Below are 18,689 nucleotides of genomic sequence, written 5' to 3'. Positions count from 1 at the left end.
AATGCACTGCAGCAGGACAGAACAGCGAGAATGGAACATGATGGATTTTAAAAGTGCTATATTGCCTCAGCTAGGCAAGGCTTATTTGGTTCTAGATTCCCCTGACTATACAAGGAGTTAGTGCTAATTTAGCACGCAGGGGTGTCATGATGACTGATGTGTTCATCTTCATAGGGTTGTAGAGATGAAACAGGTGCATCTGTACGTATGTTACACCTGTGCGTGTTGCTCCAGCTTATTGAGATTAATGTTGATCCCTTGCTGTCCGCTTTAAAAATGTAGAAGGAAGCAGTGCCATCTGTAAGTGTTCAAAACAAAAATCTTCTTGGGTGGGACCTCTGTGCCTCTTGGTTTTGGTGTGGATTGCTAGTGAACCCATATGGTTTTAACTTTGCCATTTGGATCTTACAAATCATGCCAGTGGCTGTGCATGCTGAGTATTCATAACCTATTGAATTAGCAGTATGTGCCTAGAATGTCTTTATTCATATCAACAGGATGAAAAATGCCCCAAGGATGGGAAATACATAGTTTTCTCTGAGCCATAAGCATTCCAATGTCAATTCTGTCTAATTTGCATGGTTCAAATGCAGTGGGTAGGGGTGGCAGGAAGCCCTGGAGAGTATTTGAAATTTATTTGGCATCTTTGACACTGAGACTGAAACCCAGCCACTGTAATCATCACTCTTGAAGTAAAGCTTAATATGAACCAATATTGTAGAGATTGGGGATGTGTGTACCCACTGCACTTCTATAAATGAGCAGGTTTGCTTCTTCATGTTCCCCGAGCTTTGTGTATTTCTCAACTTTCAATAGAGGCCTTTCTGGTCCAATATTTCACTTGCCAGCTCTTCACACAGTAGTCATTTTGATTTATTTTCAGCTCCAGTGTTGGCAGACCATTGCCAGGGGAAATAGAAATCCTTTCACAGGCTGTCCTTCGTAAGGCGAAAGACTGCTTCCACCCAAATACTCTGCCTGACCACAGCCATGATTAAATTCAGGAGACTGCTCTGGCATAAACTTTCATGTGTATCAGCGAGGCTAAGCACATATCCCAAAGAACATGGGTCAAGCTTTTCCATCCCACCAAGCCATGATGGGACCATCTATTTGGAGGGGAAAAAAGGCATTTCAAGGATTTTTTTTTGGTACTTATATAAAAATCCAATCAGTACAACTTTCATTTCATATGATTTTGCAGAGTTGGGAAGCTGTCTGTGTAATGAGTCCTGCTTTCCAGGATTCCCATGGGAAGGAATAGCCTGAGTTCTCTCTTCAGGAATATCTGAAATTGTCAGGGTGACCTAACTTGGCTTTGGCACTGGAAATGAAAGCTCTTTTCCAAGATGAAGGGATAGTTTACCTATACAGTCAATCAAAGGGCTAATTCATTTTCCAGCCTTAAAAACTAACAAAATCCAGTTTTATGAGGGTGCTTACCCTCTGTTTTCCAGGCCCAGGTTTGCTGAGAAGGTCATGTTGAAAAGAAAAGCTGGCTATTTGATTCTTAGTGTCAGTCCTGTCAGTTTTAATGTCTTAAAGACGGTCGTCTTACTAGTTGAGGCAAGCTTCACTTATTGCAGGATTGTCTCCGTCTTTGCCATAACGGTTGCAGAGCAGATTCTGTATTTAAATGCACATTGGTTTCCTCTGTAGCCTCCCTCTTTCTGTTCCTTTACAGTGTTAAACATTTCATCCTCCTGGGCTTTTTTTTAGTGTTTGAACAAATGCATTCAATGGTTTAACATAATCTTTTAATGTATCACTAGCAAAGCTTATACCTGTTGTGGAGGGCAGGCCAGGCAAACAGCAAGCTGTACCCTATGTCAGTTGGCCCCATATATTGTCCTCCATATTTTAATCAACCAGAGAAGGAGCACGCAGAAGTTTTGGGCAAGAGAGGGGAGTACTCCTGTTTCTCAGCAGAGAAATTATATTGGCACATAATATGCATCTTCAGTGATAACATTAAAATATAAGAGAAGGGCTTTTCCAAAGTCCCAAGGGCTGAAAAAGCCTAGCAGTGAGAAGCCTTTAGGAGCTCGGCCTTCCTTGGTTATTAAAAGAAAGAAAAAAAAGGACTGAAAGATGACTTTGTGTAATGTCAGTATCTCCACAGGGACAAAAGCTCTGCACAGACTCTTTAGTCTAGCAGGGAAGAACATGATTAGCTGAGTATAAACAAACTTGTGATCAAAAATTCTTTAAAGTAAGGGCAGTTCTAAGGCAGAATGAAGTCATGAGGGAGGTGACAGATTCCCTCACTCTTAAGGCTTTCATCTTATGCCTGATGCCTTTCAGAAAGATTTGCTTTAGTCAAACCCAAGTTGTGGTCCGAAAAGTAATTTGGTTCATGTTCTGTGAGTCTAATATACAGGAAATCAGGTTAGATGGCCCTGCAGCCTTTAGGCTGAATCCGGATATGAGAAGTGAAAACTTCTTGCATTTGCTGAATGTCTTCAATGCTTTACCTATTTATGCTGTAAAGTTATCTGTGGCTTGTAATGCCCATATTAGCTTTATGGGGGGGGGAAGGAGGATGGGGAGCATGGGGAGAAATGGTAGCGATCTGCATTTAAAATACTACATCAAACTATGCTAAACTGCACACTTTAAATTTGACACAAACAAAACAATCTAGTACCAGCAAAGTGAGTCTGTGCAACTTAGATTGCTGCAGGCCATGTAAGTAAAACCTGATAAGACTACTTCTTTTTCTTCTTTTTTTTTTTTTTTAATTGGGCATGCTTAAAACAAACTTGTAATCCCTTATAGGTCTTGTCTCATTTAAGCAAGTTCAAAGCTATTGACTTTAATTGAATTACTCTTTTTTTACAATAATATAAATGAGATGAGAACTTCCCTTCCTCATAGCCCTGGTTTATATTATAGCAAAACAACCAAGTAGACTTAATTTAGACTTTTGAAACAGAAAATCTCTGGTAAATTTGTTCTTTAGTTTAAGTTTATATAATAACTCCAAGGCACATCTTGTTATTAAATGTTTTTAAAGTCATAAAGGGAGGGCTTGTAGGAAATTGGTTTATTAACCAGTGTTTGGTATCCTTTTTGGAAAGATGCATAGTTGAAATTGTTTACATATAAATAGTATATAGTAGTACCAGCACTACTTAAAATTTAGACTTTAGTAAATTTCAGTCTATTTTCTAATTTGGACCTACTCATATTACACAGGGCCTAAGCTGGGAATCCTGGCCTGGGTTTCCTTATCTAAGAAACTCCTTTTGGTCCCTGCCAATTCAGAAATTGGTTTTATTGCCAAAATATGTATACTATGGCTTGCTACACTATCAGCAAAAATATTAATGCCCTGTGGCATTTCGAGTTAAAAGGGCAGCTTACAACAGCCCCTCCTTATGTAACACAGCAGCTATGTCCCTTCGTTTTAATTTGCCAATTATTCTCCATGTAATAGCCCTAAAAAGTACTTCAGAAAATTGCCCCCAAGGTTCCCTTTCATTCTCTCGTTGAGCAGTTTGAAGCAGACAAGCACAGCTCAGCACATCTCCAGGGTGTTCTGAAGCCAAGCCATGTTTTAATAAAGACTGACACTTTCAAACAGTGCAGAGAAGTTAATGACCAACTCTGATTGCATTTCAGTTGAAGTTGGGTACAAATTTCTTTGTGCTCCTATGGAAATTCTAGCCTAATTAAGGATACGTCAGAATTCATGTAAGAGGGGGATCTTTGAACAGTCAATGAGGAGTGAAAGGAGGTGATTTTTAAACCTGCTTATCCCTCAATCTTCAGAAAAGTTGTTCAGAATAGTGTTTCATACACAACTTAGCTGGAGGCGAGGAAAAAACTGGGCCTGTAATAGGAAGATAACTTGTTTTAGCTACAAAGGAATTATGCATTCCAGATAATGAATTTGGTCTCCATAAGTGCCCTTTTGTTTAGTCTGAACACAGCTTTTTTTTTTTTTTTGGCTTCTTGGTTCCTAGGCTACAGGAAAAGGAGAATAAGAAAACAAATACATGATCCTTTTGCAATTCCACTAGAGTAATCCTCTTTGATTCAAGCTGTGTTCCACCGTTACAGCTTTTAACTTCAGACTAGACAACCACAAACAAAAGGAGATTCAAAAGTGAAAGCAAGAACAATTACAAATTTTACCTCAATTTAAGCTTATTGCTTTCTACTACTCACCCAGGCACCTTGGTGGGTATCATGAATGCTGTCATGGTCATTGACTGGCAGGGTCAGTCCTGTCCTTGCTTTGCTTTCACCCATCCTTTGTTCAGCAAACAAGGTATACATCCTTGCCAAATATTTTCAAGTCATAGAAACTTAAAACGTTTAATTTCTGTAGACATCGCAACTACAAACATGCCATGTATGTTAAGAGTTGAAACTGGGCTAACTGTTTTTCTGCTCTATTTCTGCCAGCAGATTCTTGTCCATCAGTGCTCTTTCATCCTGGAATAGCTCTCTCAGATTTATAGTCTCTGCAGTCCAGTTAGGTGTTGCTAAGTTGGTCTTACTCCCTTTTCCTCTGTCTGCCTTAGCTGCTATTGTTGGTGCGTAAAGTTGGTATCACACAATAATCTGTTTTCTAAAGGTCTTTAAACAGGTGATCATCTGCTGGGTACATCAGAGATTGCAACCTTGCCTTCTGTCAAAGCAGTATTTTGTATTGGGGTTTTCTGTCACAGCAACAGTACTGTGGGTCTGTGCAGTGGGATGCAACAGGGTTACAGTGTGCAGGGAGCAAAGGATCAGCCTTGGTAGGAATGGACTTCAGGTTACTCAGTAGAATTTAGTGGGACATATGACATTTTGATGGTAGAGGTAAGTGGAGGATAATGTGATTGCACACTATACGTGGATCTGTAAATGAGTGATGTCTAGCGTTGGGTGGTTTTGTATATTTTACCCTATATACTTCCCCTTCGTCCCTGCTCTTCGCCACTGAATTAACTCTTTTCTTGCAACAGGCCTTAAGGCCTGGAAAGTGTTACAGATTGCATGCAAAGTGCAGATTCAAGAAAGTTCATGTCATTCAGAAGTTCATGTCCACATGAGTTCATGTCCATACGAGGAGCGGCTGAGAGAGCTGGGGGTGTTTAGCCTGGAGAAGAGGAGGCTGAGGGGAGACCTCATTGTGCTCTATAACTGCCTGAAAGGAGGTTGTAGAGAGGAGGGTGCTGGCCTCTTCTCCTAAGTGACAGGGGACAGGACAAGAGGGAATGGCCTTAAGCTCCGCCAGGGGAGGTTTAGGCTGGACATTAGGAAAAAATTCTTCACAGAAAGGGTCATTGGGCACTGGAACAGGCTGCCCAGGGAGGTGGTTGAGTCACCTTCCCTGGAGGTGTTTAAGGCACAGGTGGACAAGGTGCTAAGGGGCATGGTTTAGTGTTTGATAGGAATGGTTGGACTCGATGATCCGGTGTGTCTCTTCCAACCTGGTTATTCTATGATTCTATGATTCTATATTTCATAGCCTTTTTGCTTTCTGCCTGTACCCCACTTAAACCAGATGATATGAAGGTGTCCTGTAGAATTGTCTTGACTGGAAAATAGCATTGTTAAAAGTAAAAGTATCTTAACCCACATATCTTGAAATGTAAGACATCTAAGAAATAAGCATTCTCTTCCTATTAGGCAACTGATAGCACATTATACAGAAGGGGGGAGCAAAAGCCTACTTAGAGAAGACTATATACTTAATGCCAACAAATTAGTAAGAAAGCTTGAGAGACCAGGTTCCCTGTCCTAGGCTGTTAATGACAGACCATGCTTCTTTTAGTTGTTGGACTGTGGGTGGACTTATGCTGCATGATGAAGCTAAATTTGCTGGCTTATGTACAGAAGCAATCCAACAATAGCAAGTTAAATTTGGGAAATCAGCTTGCACGGAGCTCTTCGCTTCCCCAGCACTCAATTTTTTTAGGATTGATTGTTTTGCCATAGAGTGCTAAAGAGGAACAGCTAGGAAGAAACAGTGCAGCTGTAATGTAGTCAACATGAGAAGACTGAGAAGGCTGTGTGCATTTTGTTTATGTCTGTCTTTACTAGGTCTTACAAAGCTGCTACAGCACTGGAGTGAGAGACTGGAATTTAGTGGATTTTTGTGTGACTGGTTTTGGAGCAAGAGATGTTGTTTTGCTGGGAGCTGGGAATGTATAGGGCAGCTTTGTTCTTTCTTGTTTTTTTCCAACTCCTTTATGGTCTGAATGAGTAGAGAGGCAGTCTAGCAAATGAAGCTTGCATCTGAGGGCAGATTTATTTCTATTGCAACAGCAATGGAGAGGTAACAGAGGGAAATTCCCCTGGTACACTCCTACAAAGTCTGTTCTTGCAGGACAATTGGAGCCCCCAGATTTATTTCAGCTGACCCAGCAGGTATTCTAGTTGTCATGGCACATCATCAAAGCTAGATGGCTTAGCAGTTCTGTGAAGTTGCATCAATTCATGTTTCATGGATGGTGCATGTGTCTTGAGTGGGCAGCTGTCAAAGTCAGGATAGTTAGTTATTGTTCTGTAATCTCAGCCTTCTTTAGTGTATCATGTAATTTTGTGAGCCAAGGAAATATGGCTGCACTGAGATGATGTGAATCCGTCCTGTGCTGGACTTCTGAATGATCATCAAAAACCAACTCAGAAACTGCAGTCCTGCAAAACCAGCCAACAGTAAGTGGTAAAAACTCAAAAATGGTCATGCCTTTCTTCCTCCTACAATCACAGCAGTTAAACTAATTGTCTTTAGCTCCAATAGTGTGCTGTAGTTTTCAGACAAGACATATCATCATGAGTCAATGTATTTGTATTAGCCTGTGGATTTCCTTTATTTTCTTTATGGAAGTACTAAAGAGAGCTGTATTACCTCTCTCGGTAACTCATAAGAGCTCCTGCTTGGTGTACCTCTGAAAAAGAGGCACTCTTAAGTCCTGCTTCTGAGTGTTTCTTCAGCAGGCAGAGAGAAGCTTGTGTTCCTGACTGTTGTCTTTCTGCCATTGGTTCTAAGATGCTCTGCTATTTTCTCCATTTCTGCTTCTCTAGTTGTGCACCTTAAGGAAACCAAGGGCAGGCTAAGGTGTGGACAAGGGGAATCTCACATCCAAAAGCTCAGGCTTTATTCCACTTTCTCAGTAAAAGCAGAATATTGTACTTTTCAATACAGAACTTCCCTGTGGCTGTTGGAAACATGCTAGTCTACAAATGATAGCCAGCTTATATTCAAAAGGGAGAGAAGCCAATGGCTGTGTTAAATGTCATAAAAACAAGCCACAGGATGTGTTTTCATTCTTTCCTGTCATTCTTGTCTTTGCATACAGTTTCAAGGCTTTGAAAAATCTGGGCACTCCCTTAGCTTCCAGGGGAGATTATTGCAATTTTTTTTTGTCCAAAGGTGGCTCCCAAAACTAAGCCAGACTTACTCCCAACCTCTTCTTCCACCTCCACTGTGTTTATGCCACTTCACATTGACCAGATGCTGTGACTGAATGCTAGACTGCTTCTCAGCTAAGAATTAAATGATGGAGAAAGTTTCAAGTAAAACTTTGGGAAAAATGTTGTACCATTTATTTCCCGTCTCCCTACTGTGAGTTTACTTGTCTCTGGATAGGGGCTACCTTTCCAAATTTTGTCGTCGTTTGTAAAAGCTATCACAGAAGATTAATGGGATCTCTGCTCTCCATCTAAGCTCCAGCACTTGCTTTCTGCATGTTGCAGGCTTCCCTTCATTAGTGATTTAAATTACCATGGTGGTAGGGTGGAGTTTTTATTTTTCCGTCTGGAACTGTGTTTTAGAGGTAAAACTGGTCATACTGGAAGGTCAAAAGAATTTTCTCCTTTCTAGTTCCCAACAAAGAAATTTTCAGCGACCATTTAAATATATCCTACCAGTTTCTGAGATAAGGTCGGTGACAGTCTTAAAATGCATTTTATAGGGTACTTGGGTTCATGTTTCCCCATCAGCTAGAATGCCCCAAACTTGCACCAGTATCTGGCTTCCTGCAGCAACTGACCCCCCTCCTTGCTGGGGAAGGAATGTAGGCAGCAACTGGAGATGTCTTTTGGCGTAAGTCAGAGCAACCGGTGCCAGTGTAGCATGTCTGACTACCTATCCACTAATTTCCATGCACTGAAATGCTTTACTTCTGGGAGGTAAAAACGCTCAAGTCAGCATCGTTTCAGCTTTCTCTGTTGGCACACTCATCACCTGGAGAAAAGACAGACTAACTTAATGCAATTTTAAAAGAATTCTTCTTTAGAAAGTGTTTCTTCCCTAGTTCTTGGTATCACTGAGGAAGAACCCCTTTCCCACTGCTACTGCAGAGCAACAGGTACCCCTTAAACGGTATGACAGTGCCTGTTCAGTGATGGCCTGATGTTGAATGACAGCATTCTGTATTCTTGCATCTTCAGCTGTTACTTTTCCTACTGCTCCTCTTCTCCTCCTCTCGTATATTGTTTGTTGTCGTCCACAGAGAGAAAATGTGAACCAAATAAAGCCAAACTTGTAATGTCACAATGAGTAAGAAATGAAGCAAACTGAACTTGCCAGTTTTGTAGTATTGCTTTTAATGGATTTGTGGGGCTTGTCTGCTGTGGAATTCTTGTATATAAATCAGCCATGTGCAAGTATTAAATATGCTGAAAACACAGAACAGGAGTTCAGATGATCTAAGTGGATAGAGCAAGAATGTTGCATCTTGCCAAGGACACTTTCAAATAATGAATGTATTTTCCATTAAATTAACTTGTTCACTTTCTGAAGTCTAGATGTTGGTGTCACAGAATCTACCGTGACAGCTGACACTCATGGCTCTCCTGATGGCAATATGAATGGAAGTCCAAAGGTCAAAAGGCCCGTGAAGATTGCCTCTTGCCCTCTGAAGGGGATCTTTCTGGGATTAGGCAGAGTTTCAGCAGCTGGTGTGAGGACAACCAGAGCTACTGAGGGTATTGGTCTCCAGGAATTGCTTGGCACCATTTTTTAATGCTAAACGACATTTGCAGAAAAAGTTCACCCTTTTCAAAAGAATCCAGCCAAAAGGAGAAGATTATAAGACCTGCATATTTTACCTGCTTTAAATATGGCATAGTGCTTATCTGACTCAGCAAGCAGCTTTGGGTCTTCAGCATGTGCTTGACAGTGTTGGTGAGAGCACCCACTTGTTGGGGGCCTGTGCTCTTTCTCTCTTTCAGGTTTTCTGAGCCAGACCCCAGCCACACACTTGAGGAGCGAGTGGTACACTGGTACTTCAGCCAGCTGGACAACAACAGCAGCAATGACATCAACAAGCGGGAGCTGAAGCCTTTCAAGCGTTATGTAAAGAAGAAAGCCAAGCCCAAGAAATGTGCTCGACGTTTCACTGACTACTGTGATCTCAACAAGGACAAGTCAATCTCCCTTCAGGAGCTGAAAGGGTGCTTGGGAGTCAGCAAAGAAGGAGGTGAGTGCCTTTCCTTCCCCATGGCATGAGAATAAAGGACTGTCTTGGAGTTACAGGGAACTTGGGAATCTGTTTTTCTCCGAAGTGAGAAAAAGTGCCATACAGTTTGTGTGCGAAAATGAATGGGATTAGTACCCTGTCATGCAAACGTAATTCATTAGTTTTGTTATGGCTCTATCTTATATACCTCATCACAGACCTTTCTGCTAAGCACTATGCAGAAATAGGGCAAAAAGACGATCCTTGCTCAGAATCCTGCTTGTACCATAGAAGTCCTTGGAAACTCTAGTTCAGATCAGGTCTCTTCTGAGTAATACACTGCTAACAGTATTCTGTTGTCTCAGCCATGTAGGTTGGATGATGTATGAGCCAGCACAGACCCAGTCATCCTCCAGAGACCCTGCTGACTAACAAAAATAATATTTATTTTCATTGCTAAATCCAGTGTACAGGAAAGTGGATGATGCAGAGAGAACAACTCAAAGTGCAATGCTGTATTGTTGCCCTTTTTCACAGTTAAACTGAGCTCTAGAACTGAGGGAGAAATAGGGCATATGAATAACATGTTTTCCTTTCTGATTAGTGCATGAGCAACCAACCCACCCTCCTTCCTTTTCTTCCTCTTTAATCTTCACCTCATCTTCTGTTGGGACCTGGACCAAATTATTTTTGGAAATTTTATGGATTGAAACTGTTCTGCCCGAGTTCAGTAATTATCAGTCATTCTTGACTGTGGGCAGACTTGCTTGGCAGGAGAAGGTAAATGTGGAGATTCCAGGGGACTCATTTCCTGTGCAGGTGTTTTGGCTGAGTGGACAACTGGTTATAACAGTCATGCCTGTTGGGAAGGGTAGGTAGCTTTCTTTACCCAGGCTTAACCTTTCCTTAGTTCTTTCCTCAGGCTTAGCATGAGTGGGAAGTGAGTAGGTCCTTTTGGGTTTTGGGAAGTTTCCCTTTCTAGGTGCTTTGCAGACTTCTTAGTTATCATAATAAGCCTATTGCATTACTCGTCAGCTGTGAGAAGCATTCAGCTTCCCTAGCTTAGTGGAAGTTTTTTTCTTAGTCATTGGTACCTTACTGAGGAATGACAGACAAAAATAGCAACCCTGTTCCTTAATTTTTTTACCTTCCCATTAAGATGAATATGCCAAATGAATTTTATTGCTATTTGGCCTGGAATAAAACTCCCTGGAATTTGCAACCTTGGCCAACCAACTGTTCAAAATTTCTTTTAAGGAAGGGGGAAAAAAAAAGAGAGAAGTAAAAAAAAATGTGAATCTTTGAGCCCCTGCGAAAGGAAAAGAGGGCAGCAAGACATTGTCCTGATTACTCTCAAGTAAGGCTGGGAACACAGCCTTGACCTTTCATAGTTTCTTCTGTTGTATGAGGACAACAAGGAGTAAAAAGAGGCTCTGAGCTTGTTTTATGAGACTGCTCCACATAGCTAATAAAGGCCTGATAGGCCCTGAGGATCAAAGGTGAATGGATAAGTTATGTGGAAGGAGGACTGAGGGGGCGCTAAATGATGGTGAGGACTAAAATGCATAAGAGGAAGTAATGCAGGAAGGAGGTACTAATGTGTAGGAAAGAACTGAGGGAGAGTACTCTAGAGGTGCAGTAAGTTTGTGATGGATCTCTTTTAAGAAGCCATGAATTTGAGAAGTGGTAGTTGACATTTGCTCCGGTTTCTGTTCACAAGAACTTCTAAATTGAGAAATAAATAGCAGCTTACCCCTTCTCCAGCTTTCCCTTATCCTGATCGTGGGTGCGTGCAGCCAGTCAACTAGTCTGTGTATTTGTTCTCTTTCTTAGTACCATGGCCTCCAGACATCTGCTGGGGATACGGTCGCTTTGAGTTCAAGCCAAGAGCTAGTTGGGAACCTTTTTGATGTTGTACTTTCAGTTGTAAACTGCCAGTCAGATGAAACAAAAACTTGTCATGGAAATGTTTCTTTTTCAACAAAAGCTTTGTTGGGAAGGTTTGTCTGGTCTAGATTGGTTGTGGGAGGGTTGGAGGGAAGCAAGGAAAGTCATTGTTTCCTCTTGATATACTTCATTGAGTATCCTGGTTGGGTATCCAGCAGTGTAAGGACTAAAATGAAGTAGGTCATCATTCCAGGTGAGTGCACCTCCTGTTAGGCAAACTGAACACTTGTAATGATTTTGAAAATAAGACTTAATGCAAACTTTGCAAGGTTTGAGATGCTAAGGAAAACAAATGTTAAGGCTTATGCAATTTTGTCAGTGTTTTGCTTTTAGTTTGTTTTTTTCTCTCATTTATTTATTTATTTATTTGCAACCAATTCCATCCAAAGATGGAAATAATGTTGCTAGAAGGAAGTAAAGGGCATAGGTTAATAAGTACTGTTATATGCTTCTTGGGCACTAGATAGTCTTAAATGAGATTTATGTGGAGGGATTTAACTGGGATATACATAAGGACAAACCTGAATTTGAGCTCTTCCCAGCTTTGGATCAAATCTTTGAGATGCATAGTTCTGTCTGTCTTCCCCTCCTCAGTAGGTTATTGATGCCTGTGGTAACCTAATGTGTGATGCTGCCAGCCAGTGGTTCTTCAGTGAGGAAAACAACTGTCCAGTCTGTCAGCATCCCTTCTGCTTTTCAATCCTTATGTTGACCCAGAAAGTTGATGGGAAATCTGCTGCCTGGCCTTTTTGCACAGCTCTTGCCCCTCTGCTTAAACCAGATGTGTTTCTATCACAGGGGTAACTCAGATGGAAAATTGCTGTTCTAGATCTCAGAATGGAGTAGCCACGAAGAGCTAGCCTTTGAGGGCTTGCAGAAGCCTGCAAATGGTTTCTTAAACTGGGACAGAATAGGCAGAGAGGGGTTGTAGCTCAGAGTATGCCAGAAAACAGTCTTTGCCATTATTTGATCTGTTAAAGGAATTGTGGAAGGAAAACAGACCGATTTACAGCCTGTTAAAAGTTAGCGTTCATCAGTGCAGTCTGCGAAGCCTGAGTTAAAGGGGGGAACCATCTGTGATCAAAGAACAAATTTAGCTCTATGCATTAGTCAAAAGGCAGGGTCCTTGAGATGAGATAGACACACACCGTAAAGCTTTGCTGGAAAGTTACTGGACCTAAGATTAATTGGAGTTCAGTGATCTCAGAGACGACAACTGTAGTTCTGAGTAAAGCTTTATACTAGTTGTGCTTGCTGCAAAATGTTGGAGTTGAGTTTTACCTCTATATTCTTCCAAATTCAGAAGACAAAGTCAGCATTTTGTGCATGCCCAAAGAGGATCGAAGGGATTAAGTGGTGAAATGTCCCTCTGCCAGCTGACGGGAAGTTTCCTTCTGCCAGTTTAGATCCCGTGATTGCATTGCTATCCAAGAGCTTGTCAGATGGTAGGTGTTGGGTGTGTTTCACAGGCCATGAGGACTTCTGGGGTGGAACCCAGACACCATCTGTGCCAACAGCCAGCTACAGAGAGTGCAATCCAGAAACAGGATCAAAATGTCTTAATTAAAAAGGGAAGGTGGAGGAGACAGGGTGTGTAATTAAACAATATGTCACTTTATACTTGAGCTGAGCAAATACTACAGAAAGAAGGAGAAGTAATATTACAGTCATAAATTGTTTGGGTTTGAAGGGTCCTTTAAAGGTCATCTAGTCCAACCCCCCTGCAGTGAGCAGGGACACCTTCAACTAGATCATGTTGCTCAGAGCCCCGTCCAACCTGACCTTGAATATTTTCAGGGATGGGACATCTGCCATCTCTCTGGGCAACCTGTTCCAGCGTTTCACCACCCTCACCGTAAAAAATTTCTTCCTTATACATAGTCTGAATCTCCCTTCTTTTAATTTAAAACTATTACCCCTTGTCATATCACAGGCCATATTAAAATGTCTGTCCCCTTTTTTGTAAGCCCCCATTAAGTACTGAAAGGCAGCTCTAAGGTCTCCACGGAGCCTTCTGTTCCTCAGGCTGAACCATCCCAACTCTCTTGGCCTGTCCTCACAGGAGGGATGTTTCATCCTTCTGATAATTTTTGGCGCCCTCCTCTGGGCCCATTCCAACAGGTCGATGTCTTTCCTGTGCTGAGGGCTCCAGAGCCTGATGCAATACTCCGGGTGAGGTCTCACCAGAATGGTGTACAGAATCACCTCCCTTGACCTGCTGGCCACGCTTCTTTTGATGCAGCCCAGGATGTGGTTGTTCTGGCCTGTCAGCACACATTGCTGGATCATGTCCAGCTTTTCATCCACCAAGTATCCCCAAGGCCTTCTCTGCAGGGATGTTGTCAATCCCTTCATCTCACAGCCTGTATTGATAGCAGCGTTGCCCTGACTATTGCAGGACCTTGCACTTGGCCCTGTTGAACCTTGTGAGGTTCACCTAAGCCCACTTCTCATGCTTGTCCAGATCCTTCTGGATGTCATCCCATCTCTCAGGCACATCGACCACCAGCCTGGTGACACCACTCAGCTTGATGTCATCTGCAAACTTGCTGAGGGTGCACTCAATCTCACTGTCATTAATGAAGATAAACAGGGCTGGTCCCAGTGCGGGCCTCTGAGGGACACTACTTATCACTTATCTCCATCTGGATGTTGAACCATTGACCGCTGCTTTCTGGATGCGACCATCCAATGAATTCCTCATGCACCGAGCAGTGCACCCATCAAATCCATATCTCTCTAGTTTAGAGAGAAGGATGTTGTGGGCGACCATGTCAGAGGCCTTAGAGAAGCCTAGATAGATGACAACAGTAGTTCTTCCCTTGTCTGCTGCTGTAGTCACTCTGTCATAGAAGACCACTAGGTTGGTCAGGCAGGACTTGCCATTGGCGAAGCTGTGCTGGCTGTCTCAAATCACCTCCCTGTTCTCCATGTGGTTTAGCACATCTTCTAGGAGGATCTGTTCCATGATCTTCACAGGCACAGAGGTGAGGTTGACAGGTCGGTAGTTTCCAGGGGCCTCCTTTCTACCCTTTTTAAAAATGGGTGCAATGTTAGTCTTTTCCAATCACCAGGGACTTCTCCTGACTGCCATGACTTTTCAGATGTAATTGAGGGTGGCTTGGAAACCACATCAGCCAATTCCTGGAGGATTCGGGATGCATCTTGTCAGGTCCCATAGACTCGTGTATGTTCAGGTTCCTCGGGTGGTCACAACCTGTTCTCCTCCTACAGTGGGAGGGACTTTGTTCCCCTGGTCCCTGTCTTGTTGTCCATCCATTCAAGAGGTGTGGGAAGAGAGGTTTCCAGTGAATGGGCAATCTAAACTGCAGATTTAATTCAAAGATATTTGGGACCTTTCTTATTGGTATCTGCAGAAGTGACCGATTCTCTGCGTGCTTGGGAGGCTTCTGGGAATGAGGATGCTCTATATATCACTGCCTCTGGACAAATGATGGTATAAAGCTGACAGCAGTCTGAGAGGCTATGAAAAAACTAACCAGGTAATGACAATTTATAAAAGGAAATTAAGAGTACATCCAATTACAATTTAATCAGAATGTAAACAAGCTCCACTGGTTCAGGGCTTGTGTTTGTCTGACTTGTTCAGACATCCCCCTTTCAACCTCAATTTAGATGCTATAGTTTGTCACCTTTAATCTCGAGGAAAGTTACTGACATACTAACAGTATGAATTAGGACATCAGTATTCTGCTGAGGACAAAAGGACTTGTGGTAACGTGTCCCCACCATCAAAGGCGAGAGCTTTACACAGTAAACCTGAGGAATTATTTTTACCTGTAATAAGCTGCCAGGATTTTCTTGAGGCTTTTCCTTTTGAATGGCATCTGTCCTAATCTAGCGTGGCTGGAATTGTTACTCAAAACAGTGTAGTTGTGAGGCTGAGCAAATACTCTGCATTATGAAACTCTGTGAATGATAGGATGTTAACCTGTAATACCCAAGGGCTTCCCAGGTGTATGTTAGTACATTGCTGTCACTATAGACCATTGTCCTTCGTCTCTTTCATTTCAGCGTTATGCACAGGTGAAGTGTTGTTTTGGAGTGGTTTTGTGTTCTGTAGGTATCCATGTATGGGCCTGTGTTTGTATTGAAGACAGCCAGCTGAAGACAATTCTCTGCCTCTGGAGTGACAAGTGATGAACTTCAGGGTAGTTTCCCAGCATGGATGTCTGGGGCCAAACTGACAGAAAGCACAGAGCCCTACCAAGCTGCTGGGATGTTGTGCTCTGCCCAGCCGGGAGCACTCCTGCCTTTTTTATCAACTTACCTGGAGCTCTCTAACCCTTTCCAAAGGCAAATTGGCCTCATTCACAGCAATGCACAGTGATCTTAGCTGCATCGAGTGTAAAAGGTGGGGTTTTTCAGATACATTCTCGCTTAACCTGGCAGCTGACTGGTGCTGGGCTGTGTGCAGTGGCTGGTAAAGGCCCTGAGTTTTTTAATTGTCAGCCCCCTGAGAGAGTCCAAATTAGATCTGGAAGAATCTACCTCTTAGCAACAGAACTCTGTTTTTCATACATAGGCACAGAAATAAGTGAACAACAATGGTTCCTCTGATCTCTCCAGGGCAGATGGCCGATACAAGGCTGGTGTTTTGGATACTTGGAGTAACTTACTGTGTTTATACGGTTTCTCTTATTAATGATCTCTAAAGACAACAGGTTGTGCTTTACAGTCCATTTCAGATTCGGCCACCGCCACCTTTCCTCAGCCCTTTCTATTCCTTCTCAGTGGTTCCACTTCTGTCCTGCAGTCCAATTCCCCATCCTCCAGGGCTTCTGCAGTCTCGCCCCTGATGTTTGAGCTTCTGCTTATCTTGTTCTTGTACAGAGCTAAGTTTTCTTTAGCTGTGGGTGTGCAGAGTACTTAATGTAGAAAGCAAGCTGTGCAGTCAGGTCAGATGCATGCTTAAATCAAAGATAAGTTTTAGGCTGGGGCATAGTGGAGGGTGGCAACAGGCTTACTGCTTCTGGCTAGGGACAGAACTTCCCATTTCCAGCTAAATCCCTCATCTAAATCAGACTGAGCAGCAGGAAATGTAACATGCTTTCGAGAGCTCCTCTAATCCCTGAGCTGTCTGTACCCAGCACATGGTAGGAACAGATTTACTGTTGAGGTGAGAGCCCTTGCCCTGAGCTCCATCTGGTGTAGGGTGCATGAGCCTGTGTCTCATGGCACAGTCATAGCTCTGCAGTCTGTTTGTGCTCTTCTGCCAGGTGTGAGTTCAAGTCTTTGATTTTAGACACTTGTTTGATTGTTTGGTCCAAGCTAAAGATTTGTAACTTGGGCTATCTATGTTGCTTATACCTTCTCTTTTCTGCCTGCCCCCTGTCTACATGTTATTTTGCTTATCTTTGTGTTGGCAAAAACTGTTTTGCGAAACTACTTAGCACTGCTTGCATCCTTTTTTTCTTCTTCCTCCTTCTGCAGTTTAGTTTAACCATCTAAGTGTTGCCTCTTGCCCACACCAAACCACTGAATTCATGGCGTTCAGATAATACACCACCAGGTATTTAAGATCTCATCTGAAGTACATCAGTCTGACTCTTGCATATGAATCCTCAGAAGTGCTGGCAGAACTTGCTGTGTGCATGCTCAGAGGAGCTCCTTTGAACCTGCCCTCTGGCAGTAGGCAGTGGGGAGGCCCCCTTTTCATGCCACATCATTTATTGCCTTTAACACAGTTCTTGGGTTTTACAGGTAGCCTGACCAGTTTCCCAAATGGAAAAAGACAAGGCCTTAATCCTTTCAGTGAGTATCTTGTCTATTTTTTTTCTTCCATGATAACCATGTCTCCCAAAACTTATTCTCCTCTGCTCTCCTGTGTTCACGAATAGCAATACAGAAACATCTTGAAGCCAACGTTGTTCATAAGAGGTGTAAATATAACAACGTGCAGCTCTGATGCATCATCAAAGTCCAGCACTGTGTCATCAGCTGGGACAGACAGTACATTGCTAAGGGATTAAAATAGGATACTGCAACTATGGGGTGAATGCTCACCTACCCTGTTCTCCCTGCTTCTAGCAAGTAATGATTTAGGTGTTTTGGTTTGTTGACATTGCATTACAACATGAACAACTTCCCATGAAGATTCTTCTGTCTCGGTGAAGGTCTGCTCTCCTCTCTGTTTTGTGGCAGCAAATCACACCCTTTTATCAGGCTTGAAGAACAACTTTTACCTTTTTTGGGTGCTTTTTATTTTAGATTGTGAGAAAAGTGTGCAGTGCTCCCCTACCTGTCTTCCCCCTGCCACTTGTTGTTCCATAGGCCTCCAACACACATCTTGTTAGACTTCTTTCCAAGTTGAAATGACTTTAGCTGTGCATTTCCTTAATGGCAGAAGTCCTCTTGCATCTCTTGCTATCCTCCTTAACTTTTTGGTTACCTTATCTTATATTACTGTGTTGTCCTCTTAAGATGGGCTGAACAGAGAACTGAAGATAAAGATTAGCTAAGCCTTATAAATTGAGGTAGTGATGTTTCCTGGCATGTCCTCAGTTTTATGTGTTTGATTTTTGTCTGCTGCTAAAAGCTGAGCAGAGGCATTTTAAGAGCTATGTACTGCAGCTTCAACCTCTTTCCTAGTCATTCAGAGTGCTCAGTATAGGGCAGGTCGTCCCTGCTCACACACTGCATTGCATGTATAAACACTGAAATCAATCTGCTGTTTTCATGAGCTGGTCATTGAGCTCTGTGAGGGCCTTTTGCAGAGCTGTGCAGTCAATTTCAAATATGACTGTCTAGAATAATTTTGCATTTTACAATATTCACCCCTTGTGACAGGGCACGTCAATTAGCACCGATCCCAGTAAAGTCTGTCTAGTAACCTTTCTCTTTTCTGAAAATCACTCTTCTGCCTTCTCTTCACTGTTTTTTCACCTGTAAATACTCCACAAAGCTGTCACTCTGATTCCATAACAGCTTAGATTCTTTAAGAACCTTTGAGAGGCTTAACAAGAGCTTCCTGAATAGGTAGGTGTGAGGATATGCATATCTGAGATGCCAAACAGCATCCTTGCACCTTCCACAGGGACACTAATAGCTCAGGAGGGTCCTGGGACCACCAGCTCTAAGTACGCTGTATACCGGCCTCAGATTCAGTAGCTTGATAAGCTTCAGAGTTTCTGGTGCAGGCAGGTCTCTAAGAAGTGTTGAGCTGGGAGACCATTTTGCTGTTGCAGAGGTGGGGAGCGGTGGCTTGCCCTCCCCCTGCTGCATGCCTGCCTCCTTCAAGGCCTGCTTGCCTGCTAGGGGAGGAGGCAGCTGGCTGCGGCTCGCTGGGGAGATTGTGGCAGGGTGGCCTGGCTTCTC

General features: G+C 42.8%; 1 protein-coding gene across 7 annotated transcripts in view; it reads left to right on the top strand.

The window, feature by feature from the left end:
* Positions 1–18,689, top strand: part of SMOC1 (SPARC related modular calcium binding 1) — a 137,124-nt gene that overhangs the window by 116,442 nt on the left and 1,993 nt on the right. For 5 of the 7 annotated variants that reach the window (XM_069858287.1, XM_069858286.1, XM_069858285.1 and 2 more), the window contains exons 11-12: positions 9,178–9,425; positions 17,076–17,126. In XM_069858287.1, coding sequence (XP_069714388.1) covers positions 9,178–9,425; positions 17,076–17,126 — 299 coding nt within the window. The remainder of the gene's footprint in view (positions 1–9,177; positions 9,426–17,075; positions 17,127–18,689) is intronic. The other 2 variants (XM_069858289.1, XM_069858288.1) reach the window with 1 other exon arrangement.

The sequence above is a fragment of the Phaenicophaeus curvirostris genome, chromosome 5 (genome assembly GCF_032191515.1).
Source record: "Phaenicophaeus curvirostris isolate KB17595 chromosome 5, BPBGC_Pcur_1.0, whole genome shotgun sequence".
Classification (NCBI taxonomy): domain Eukaryota; kingdom Metazoa; phylum Chordata; class Aves; order Cuculiformes; family Cuculidae; genus Phaenicophaeus; species Phaenicophaeus curvirostris.
This window is presented reverse-complemented; position numbering and strand designations above follow the sequence as displayed.